This window comes from Caretta caretta, chromosome 3, assembly GCF_965140235.1.
Source record: "Caretta caretta isolate rCarCar2 chromosome 3, rCarCar1.hap1, whole genome shotgun sequence".
NCBI classification, from domain to species: Eukaryota; Metazoa; Chordata; order Testudines; family Cheloniidae; genus Caretta; species Caretta caretta.
Window position 1 is genome coordinate 170,363,029 of NC_134208.1, and position 11,014 is coordinate 170,374,042.

General features: G+C 36.4%; 1 protein-coding gene across 3 annotated transcripts in view; it reads left to right on the top strand.

The window, feature by feature from the left end:
• Positions 1 to 10,777, top strand: part of UBR2 (ubiquitin protein ligase E3 component n-recognin 2) — a 103,310-nt gene extending 92,533 nt beyond the window's left edge. For all 3 annotated transcript variants that reach the window (XM_048843047.2, XM_048843044.2, XM_048843043.2), the window contains 8 exons: positions 335 to 425; positions 1,044 to 1,174; positions 2,841 to 2,949; positions 3,210 to 3,266; positions 5,357 to 5,434; positions 5,802 to 5,972; positions 6,799 to 6,900; positions 8,335 to 10,777. In XM_048843047.2, the coding sequence (XP_048699004.1) occupies positions 335 to 425; positions 1,044 to 1,174; positions 2,841 to 2,949; positions 3,210 to 3,266; positions 5,357 to 5,434; positions 5,802 to 5,972; positions 6,799 to 6,900; positions 8,335 to 8,476 (881 nt within the window). In that variant the 3' untranslated portion in view covers positions 8,477 to 10,777. The remainder of the gene's footprint in view (positions 1 to 334; positions 426 to 1,043; positions 1,175 to 2,840; positions 2,950 to 3,209; positions 3,267 to 5,356; positions 5,435 to 5,801; positions 5,973 to 6,798; positions 6,901 to 8,334) is intronic.
• Positions 10,778 to 11,014: the final 237 nt, after the last annotated feature.

Consider the following 11,014-nt stretch of genomic DNA (forward strand, 5'->3'; position numbering starts at 1 on the left):
TATGGTATATTGTGCAAAAAAGATCTGTTCTGTGTGACATTGGCAGCCATTCCTGATCCCTGGGAGGAGACAAAACAATCTTTTCCTTGTTTTCTAATGGGGTATTTCTCTTGTTTGTTCTTGGCCTTCTTGTCAACATTTGGTTTGTCATTATTTTAAATGTTTGATACCGATGATAATATAGCCAGGTCTTTAATGCTTCATTTATAAACATCTGTAGTATTCAGAGCTTCACCTCCTCTCTCACCTATTTCTAAAAAAGATTTGTCCATTAAAAATTAAGTGATTTCTAGGTTTAGAATTGTACCTGATTTATTTTTTCTTTGATCTTCAGAAGAAAATGGCATGGACCAAGAAAACCCTAATGGTGAAGAAGAAGTAGCAGTGCTTACTTTGTATAAATTTCTTTGCCAGCATACAGGAAGGTAAAATTATAGTCTCTAATTTACACAACCATTGTTTGGTGGTGGGACCAGCAGAGAATCTGTAACACCATATAAAGGCTGAATTTGATGTACTGATGCTGTTAAGAGAATCATATTTTAAATTAAAAAGTTCTTACTCCTTGTGTGCTACCAATTAATCCTGGTTCATGATTAACTGAAAAAAGTCACATGACAAATCAGAAAATGTCTGTAATTTACCTCTTTAGAGTTCAGTAATATTGGACTATAGAATAGAATAATTTTGATCAGCCATTTGGCATACATAAATAAATCTTGATAGGTTGCAGATGAGTTCCAAGAACTTATTTACTTCTTAGCCACTCAGCCTCTCCCAAATTTTTGATTCCTTATTGTGTTATCTATTGAAATTTAGAGATTCATAAAAAATATTTATCTTCCCATTAGTGTTAGCTTCAAAGTAAACACTCTTTACCTGACATTTGTTTTAGCCAAAGTCAAAAACTGCTCAATATGAAGTATGGCCTAACTTTTATTAAACATATTGTTGTTTAGCTCAGCAGCTTTGTATTAGCTCTATTTTTTACTTACACACACTCTCTCTCTCTCTCTCACTAATTTTATTCATTCTGTTTTAAGTGCCTTGAAAGAAATGTCCTCAGGCTGGCATCTGTGCAGGAGTATAAAAGCTGGAATTATGCCTTTCCTGAGATGCTCTGCTTTGTTTTTCCATTATTTAAATGGAGTCCCAGCACCATCAGAAATTCAAGGTAATGTCCATTTATTGCTAGATGTACAGGGACAGCTTTGTAAATGGCATGGAAAAAAATGATTTAAATGCCAATGAAAATAAACCACATTAAACTGTCCTTTCTGTAGTAGGTGAAATTAATACTTATTAATAATTAATATTATAAAAGTATAATTAATGCTAATTAATAATGCTGACTTATTACTGATTCAGGACTGTATCTGCACAAAACTGCAAAGCAACAGAAAAGGTTTTTTAGTTTTTGAAAAGTCACTTTTTAATTAAAAATAGGCAAAAACCAAACAATTTTGCACTGTTGTATCTTTGTGTTTCAAAATAATATAGGACACGAAATTGATATTCTAGCAGTTAAAAGGAAGTAAAGGCTCATTGCTTGTTTGAAATCTCATCTTTATTACCTTGAGCATTCTTCTCGTACGAGACCTGCTCCTGCTCCCTTTGACTTCAGTGAGATTAGCAGCAGGCCCTTAATTTTGAATTAATCTTCAAAAGTGAGAGTGTTACACTATATTTACACTACAGTTGAATTCGTGATAGCAACAACCGTAGCTGAGTTCCAGCTATGGTTCAGATAGGATTTAGATATAAGTCTGGAGGTGTTAGTCATAATCAAAAAGAAAAGGCACATATGAACACATACTACTCTCGGTTCCCCATATTTAAAATTGAATTATTTGATATTTTAGTTCTGAATTAAAATTAAAGTCAGTATTTTTTTTCATATAGGCTATTATCAAGACTAGCTCTTGCTGTGTAACATTTCCTTGAGTTATGGCCCCTCAACAAAATGTTGAAACGAGTAAAGGATACTTTTATTGGACTGTATGCAAGACTTTGCGTGAAAAACACTCCCTTCTTCCCTGAACTTCTGTTTTACATAGCTGGGCTTTCCAGTTTTTTCACAGTCTGGACCACATCTTAACTGGGAGCTCATTTCATGAGCCATAACTGGCACTAACTTGCAACCTTATTTGCACTGCCATTGCTTGTGCTATATCTGTTCTGTGAATAAACAGAGAACTTCAGACTCCAGGACTTTCAATCTGGCACCTCTGACCAGCCTTAAATTCACAACACATCTTAACGTGGAGTGTGTGGGGGGAAAAGTCACCCTTTTACATTATAATTAAGGCTATAAGTATGTCACGGAGCTTGCGGAAGTCAGAGAATCTGTGACTTCCAGAGACCACTGCAACACTGGGGCCCCGGAGTTCCCCAGCTGCCACCACCAGTGGGGGATTCTCCCTCCGCCCCCCAGCTCCCAACCCTGCAGGGTGGTGGGGGATCCCCCGGAGATCCCCAGCCACCCCCTCCCCGGGGGTGGGGGGTCCCTCCGGAGCATCTTTGGGGGTGGGGGATCCCTCCCAGCCACTGGGCAGGGGTGGAGGGCTGCAGCTCCCTGCTGCTGCATGCAGTGGGGCATGGTGCTGGACCCTCCTCCCTCTCCCTTTTTTCAGGGATGTTTTTAGTAAAAGTCAGGGACAGGTCATGGCTTCCATGAATTTTTGTTTATTGCCTGTGACCTGTCCAAGACTTTTACTAAAATTATCCATGACAAAATTATAGGCTTAATTATAATCCCCAATTAGGGTTGTGTTTTATTTGCTGTTGGTGATATCTTCCAAATGCAACTATTTATTGTCTGTCTTTTTCTGCATTTACAGTAACTGGGGCAAGCCAGTTTGAACATTTATGTAGCTATCTTTCCTTGCCAAACAACCTCATTTGCCTTTTTCAAGAAAATAGCAAAATTATGAACACATTAGTAGAAAGGTATGAAACTTTATTCTTTAATTCTAACATAAAGTATGCTGCCCCAGAAATTTAGTGTAAATATTTTCCCAGTAATGCATATATTTGGAAATGAAAGATGAATGTATTTTAAAAATTACCTGTAAAATACAGAAGTTTTTGGAAGAAGTCTTTTGGGATGGAAAGTATATTAAATAGATCTATATTTTTTACTTGTTAGTAGTTGTTCCTCTATAATATTGTTTAATGAAGACTAAATGGCATCTTTTTTTCTCTTGAAGTTGGTGTAGTAACAATGAAGTAAAAAGGTACCTGGAAGGCAAAAGACAAGCCATAAGGTGAGTATGGAGGGATTTTAGGATGGGGGAGAAAAGTTTTGGGTTTTTTTGTTGTTTTTTTTCCCCCTCTGTAACTAAATGTAGCAATTTTTCCTGTACTTGGTCTGTCAATAAAGTAACTTACAAAAATACAGCTTCAAAATGCAATTGAAAAGCATAGCTAGAGGAAGAACCGAGATATATTTAATTATCTGTAAGGAGAGTGAAATACTGTTTAAATTCAGAGATTCTGTGAAGCTTATAACGATCTGTTCTGGATATCTCATTTAACCTCCTGCATAACACTCAGGCCATAGAATTTCATTCAGAAGTTTCTGCATCAAGCCCATAACTACTGGTTGAGCTCGAGCATATCAGTTTGAAAGACATTATTAAAACTTACATTGTGTAGAACAGTGGTTCTCAACCTATTTACCTTTGCGGGCTGCATGTGCAGCTCTCTGTGGGCCGCATCCGCACAATATATATACTACAGTAGAAGCTGTGTTATCTGGCACTTTACCAACTGGAAAGCTGTAGAAACCGGCATTTCTGATATCCATTAAAAGTCTGGTTGGTGCAGGGCAAACAGACTCCCCGCGTGGCTCCATGTGGCTCCCCGGAAGCGGTGACATGTCCCTGCTACTCCTAGGTGGAGGAACAGCTATGCGGGCTCTGTGCGCTGCCCCCGCACCAAGCACTGGCTCCGCAGCTCCCATTGGCCAGGAACCGCAGCCAATGGGAACTGCCAAGGCGGCACCTGTGGGTGGAGGCAGCGCGCAGAGCTGCCTGGCCACGCTTCCACCTAGGAGCAGCAGGGACATGTCACTGCTTGTGGGGAGCCGCCCAAGCTGAGCGCCGCCTGGATCCGGCACCCCAAAACCCCTCCCAAAGCCTGTACCCTGCACCCCATCCCGTGCCCCATCCCCTGAGCCCCATCCGACACCCAGACCCCACCCTCCCACCCCGTTGGTAAGTATAATGCTTAGTTAACTGGAATTTTTGACTTAGCGGCACCCCCCAGGCCCTCACATGCCGGATAACAAAGCTTTTACTGTACCTGTATGGCCCTGAGGATGTCACGTGGGCCACAGCTCTTCGCTGATCAGGCCGCTAGTGGGCCGCAGGTTGAGACCACTGGTGTAGAATCTGAAGGGAAAATATGAAGGTCTTGACATTAATACTCATGATTTCCCAATTACATAAATATTCAGTGTTAGTGTTTGTGTAATGAAAAAAAGAAACACAAATTTACTCCTTGTAGCAGAAGTCTCTTGGATTAGAGAGTGGCTGTTTTCAAAACAATATTAGTTGTATCAGAGACTTGCTTACAATATTCTGATCCTTTAGCAGGAGAAATGTTCATATAATCCTATCGTGTATCAGGTTGAAACACTGTCTAAAGTATGCAAATGAAAGAATATATAATTCTTGGACTTTTCTTGAGCCATACAGGAAAAATAATAAAAATATGACTCCATGCAAACCAAATCTAGTGTGCTTCAGTTATGGGATGTTGGAGTCCTATTTGGTACATCAGTTTATGAGGCTTATCACATCAAGCTGAAAATGTGCTGCTGTTTAACTATTCACATGGGCAGAGAGGAAGAAAACTAAGGCTTGTGAGTAGTGCTATGAAACAGCAAATGGAACAGTATCAAGTAAGGGCTTATTTATGTGGTGAGGTAATACACTCAAGAAGGGTGTGATATCTAAAGTGCACTGACTTGTGCATTAATTGGTCTGTGTAAACCCTGTTGATGCACCCTAGAAGTTCATTAGTGTCCTTTAACATAGCACTGGGATGAATGTGGTTCCAGCATGCCTCCACCAATACTTATTAGGTAATCATATAAATTGTTCTATGATTTAATATAAAATCAGTGTAATATTTAAAGAAATGTGTGTTCACAGTAATTTTTATATCAAATTTCTTACCCCTATATGCCATTTTAATGTATTGTCATAGATACAGAGACTGGTGTAAGATATGGAAGACAAAATTGAGTGACTTACATAAGATTGTTCCTGAGGTAACACTTGGGAAAATATGAGTTTGCAATGATTGTGTCCACTGTTTGTTAAACATTTGATTGTTTGTTTCATTTTAGCTATGCAAGAGAATCTAACAAATTAATAGACCTTCCAGATGATTACAGCTGCCTCATTAATCAAGCATCTAATTTCTCGTAAGTTTTTTATGCAGTTATGATGGTGAGCGTTAAAAGCCACTTGTTGCTTTTGATGAACGGAAAAATCTTCTAGCATGAGAGCCTTGAAAAGATTGTTTAGAAAATCATAAAGTAAATGGCATATGTTCACTGCCATCTTTTCCACTAATGTGCCTTATCTTCATTACTTATTTAAATGAAACATAAACTAAAAGGTTTGGGTGGGGGGAGGTATTAGAATCTGTAACTTCATTTAACTGGGGAAGTTTCCAGAATAAATTTGAATCTATTGATTACCATTTAAAGTACTGAGCTATAACTCCATAGTAGAGATTTAACTGTATTCACCTACCTGTATGGATTTTTTTTGTTTGCTTATGCAAAGGTGTCCAAAATCAGGTGGTGATAAAAGCAGAGCACCAACATTGTGCCTTGTATGTGGGACCATGCTATGTTCTCAGAGTTACTGTTGTCAAACAGAGTTAGAAGGGGAAGATGTTGGAGCCTGTACTGCACATACATATACATGTGGTTCTGGAGTGGGTATATTTCTCAGGTAAGGACTTCATTGTATCTAAATTTTATTAGTAGGGTACATGTTGTACATGAGCATGAAGTGAATATTTCCATAAATGTGACTGTTGTACTGTATGTAAAGACAATTATGTTCATAAAAAATAAGTTAATTAATAGTTGCACAAAAAATAGAGGTTTTTTTATCCTCATTGCACTTCAGAATTTTTAGGAGCTTTTATCTTTGAGGGAATAAGATCTCTTACAAGGTTCAAAGCTGAGCAGAAAAAGGATGTGTTCCATGTATTGTGTAACAGTTCATGGAAATAAATGAAATGATCATGGTAAACGTTCTATTTTTTCAGAAATCATGAAAATAACTTTGGTGTAAAACTTAGCTCTTAATTAATTTCACAGGAATAAAACTGTGGCATCAGATTATAATAATTCTCCCATCTGCTGACACAACAATACATGTGCATTGAAGGATTAGACCACACAACTTGTTTCAGGTTTTTCATAAACATTTGTTAATGAGAAGCCAATTTATTTATTTATTTATTTTTGCAGTGTTAAGTAGCTTCTAAACAGATTAGTTCAGGCATGCTGATATTTATGCTGTAACAGATAAAATGTGGAACAACATTTTGTTTGTACTATTTTATTACGTATATACTATACACATGGCATGGGAGGGATTACAAATATTTTTGAATGGTACTTACATTTTAATTCCACGGTATGTGGAGATTATATAGAATCACAGATACATGTGTGAGTTGCAAGAAGCTAATGTTCGTGAAAATACCAGAAATGTGGTCACATCACAAAGTTCATGACTAAAATGTCCTATGTGTCTCTCTGTGCAGAGTACGAGAATGTCAAGTGCTATTTTTAGCTGGAAAAACAAAGGGCTGCTTTTATGCTCCTCCCTATCTTGATGACTATGGAGAAACAGACCAGGGACTCAGGTACATTTTCTAAAGAATGTTTTAAAATATTCATTGAAACACTTTTTTTTACTCTCAAAAGCAGTTGGTTCATATAATAAGCTTAGTTATGTATTAAATAATTTATAACTAAGCTGCTAAAGTTGGGCAATAATGTAGTTGTGTGCTGCAGTAATGTCTAAAACAAACCTTTAAAAAAATATTTATTTTGTTAGAAACACCTGATGAGAAATAATTTACCTGGTATAAAGAGGTTTCCTGAAGGGTAAAATCTTGAATAATGTCTCCGCATCTCTGAGGTTCCATAGACAATACAACTGACAAATATATGTCCTACTTTTTATGCATAATTTGTTTATTAAATATAGTTAATTATGTATATATGTCTATATCAGATGAAAATCTCCTGTTGCAAGTTGACTTTATGTAGGTCTGCATGCTGGTTTCTGTGCTGAAGCCTTTAATCTTAGGGGGAGGAGGTAGCTTAGACTTCAGTAGCATTTACTCTTACTGGCTTTATAGGCAATGGAACCAGATCCTTCCAAATGGTCAGAATCATAAAGTGTAAGCTGGTGGTGGCATACAAAAATTGTTTAAAGCTCACTTCTATATTGCCCGAATCCTGGTGCTGCTTTGTACTTGCTGTTCCCCCAGCCCAGGAGCTGCTTGTAACTTATGCCAGCATTTAACAGTCACAGGGAACTAGAACAGGCCAAGTTTTGTGTGTCGTGAGGGTGGGTCGTCCCCCTCCCCGACCCTCCCCAATTCTGTATCAGTGTCACCTTTTGTCCACAATGCTGGCAGGAGATGAGCTGAATAGTGTATTGGCCCATGCATTGTCTAGTACAGTCCTGCAAGGTCATTCTTGCCTGGGTCGGATAAATTAAGCTTGTGCTATACCACTGGTGTTATTTGACCATATAGTGGCACCTGACAATTTGATCCTCTATTTCCACTGGCTTCAGAGGGGAACATGCCTCACCTAAGCAGTTTTCTCAAAGTTTGCCATAATATGTACCTCACCTATAACCAGATAGTCCAAATATAGTGAGGTTGAGAAGCATGCCATGGTTGTCTCTCCTTAACTTCTTCTGCCTTTATAGATTATTTTTTCTCCAATATGCCTCCTACTGTGGGGGAGCATATGGCCCCAAACTAAGTTAGTATCTCTCCTCATCTTGAAGAGATGACATGTATCTACACAAATGTAAAGGGCTGTCATTTTTAATGATGCTCATTACGCAAGATGAAAATTTTGTCTGTAGAGCGTCAAATGAAATACTACAGGATCAAGTTACTTTGGCATCAACTCTCAATGCAATTTTTGCAACAAAATATTATATATACAGTAACATTAAAAGATTATGTAAGTGTTTTGTGTATTATTTGTGAGTACATAAGTGCTCTATAAGACTTCACAGTTGTTAGTTTCCTGATAAATGTATTTTTTTTCAGGCGTGGGAATCCCTTACACCTGTGCAAAGAACGGTTTAAAAAGATTCAAAAACTCTGGCAACAGCACAGTATCACAGAAGAAATTGGACACGCACAAGAAGCAAATCAAACACTAGTTGGCATTGATTGGCAGCATTTATAATTGGTTATCATCTGAGAAGACTGGAACTTTATTTATGATGATTTTTGTAACCCAGTAAATTTTTCAAATAAAAGAGGGATTAGGAAAAATTTTTTGAGGAAAATAAAGACACAATTCCAGTCCTTCTATTTAACCTTTGTTTTCCAGTTTATTTTGTAAAGATCCTGGTTACAATAACCATGTAAACTTTTTTCTATGTAAGCAGGTTTTACTAGTAGTATTATTTGCACTGTGCTTCCTTCACATGAAACCTCTTGGGGTATAGAACCTGGGCAAATGAACTTAAGTTTCTGGGACAAAAGAATGACTCTTCTTGGAAATCTGACTCTGATTTTTCTAATGAACTGCAAGAGAGAAAAAAACTGCTGAAATGGAGACTAGATTAAGCACAATTATTGATTGTGTTTTGCCCTTTGCTAGTAATCTGAGCCGGTTTACTTTATTTATTATTCTGCATTTTAATACTTAAACTGTGTACATGCAATGGAATAAAGTAAGGATGAAAATAATGTAGCAAATGGATGTATCTGTCTGCATCAGTGGATAACTCTTAAACTCGGTGTATTTAAAATTTATTTTTTAATTCGTATTCTTGCAGATTTTTTTGCCTTCCAGTTGATTTTCTTTTTACTAAAAGAACTAACACTAGCTTATAAGTAAAACAATTTAATTTAAAGCTATTTCTGAAGCATTGCACTCCTTACACCTATTGTGTGGTTTGCAATTTGAATATAGTAGGGAAACCCTTTCATTTTTCATGATGATTGTTTTCCCAAATTTAAAGGGTTGACGTGTTTTAGAACATATCTTAAGGCAATTGGCAATATATTAAAAAAAAGTTACATTTTTCTTCATTTTTGACTTCCATCTTTAAAGGAGCAAATACCACCTACATCTTATTGCAGTTTACTAATTTCAGGTCTTCAAATAGAAACTCTCAGACAAAAATGAACCATTTTCCTCTGCATATGAAGGACATCAGTCACAGAGCATTTGTTTACTCCTGTTCATTTCCTTTTAGTTGTACCATCAAGTACATTTACTTTCTGACATAGTAGACACTTGACTAAAGCTCTGTAAAGATGTTTGTCTATAGTATATTTTATAAATATATTCTATATCTGCACAGATTTTGCACTTGGTATGTAGGTGCCTGATGGTATAGTTGTATGTAGTAAATGCAATGTTAGACCCCCCAAGAAATCTCAAAATGACATGTTCTGATAAAAAATCCATAATCTTAATGCCTTCCAAGTTTTTGGTAAATTATTAAAACAATTTATTTACATCGTCCTGAGTTTTAATAATCAAAGTGATTCTTTTACTGAGGCTTGCTTTTGATTTCCTCTTCAGCCCAGACAAGCAATCCTTTAAGTGGCTGCTGTCTTTATTTACAATAGGTTTGATTGGGTTGTTTGTATTTTTACAGATTTAATGTTTCAGAATAATTCTGTATATGTCACAGTGTACAGGACAATTCTCCACAGGCTCAGAAATAGTCTTGAGTTAAGATGTAGACAATACAAAATAGAGAAACTGAACAATTATCAACTCCTATTTCTTAAGGCTGGTATTAGATAAGACATTCTTGTCTGTAACGGCTCTTTGATCTTCATATATACACCTCACTTTTTTATAAGAAAGCTGCAAAATCTGCAGGAAGAAAATCAGCATTAATGTTCCGTCAGTCTACCCTTCCTCTCCTTAGTTATATATCAACTTCTTGCTGTGCATGTCATAAAAGAATTTTCTTCTTCTGCAACACTATTCTTTTTACTGAAAGGCTTCCTGCTTCTGCTTTATTCCTCCTGTCTAGGGAACTTAGTTAAAATTGCATTAAAAAAATCAGTTTTATCATGGGTATATATATTCCAGAAATAACAAAATGGTATCTGCCACAATTCATTACACCGACAGATTTTCTGGGTAAATCAAAATATTGACAGAAGGCATTTTTCTCATTTTTCTGAGATGCAGAGGGTTGAATGGATTGATGGAATTATGGCTGCAAAAAATAGCAAAGTAAACAATTTATCCTGTTTTCTGTAAGATTAGTCATTCTTAACAATCTGGTTTCTTTTCTGATTTGTTTTGCATGTATTTATGTTCACTGTAGAAATATTTATATAACATGGTTTCAGTATCAGGGAAGAAATACCTGTAATAAATTGGCTATAACTTTAATATCTGTGGACTACTTGTAAAATTTGGAATGTATCATATGTAAAAAAAAAAAAAAAAAAAAAAGAAAGTAAAAAAGTTGGAAGTATCAAAATAAATGCTTTCGGTGTTGACATTAAATACTTTTATAATCTTTTATTTATTTTTAGAAAAAGTTTTGCTGAACTTTGGAATTGTTACCTTTGATTACCTTGTTGCTCCATAGTGTTAATCACAGGATAAGAAAAATACCTGGATATGCAACACCTGCAATTCCCTGACTAAAAATTTAAGCTGATTATAATATTAGTGTCAGTTACTTTAGTTCACTAACCCTGTCTTGACCTCTACCAAAAAGTCTGATCATCATTTAGCAGA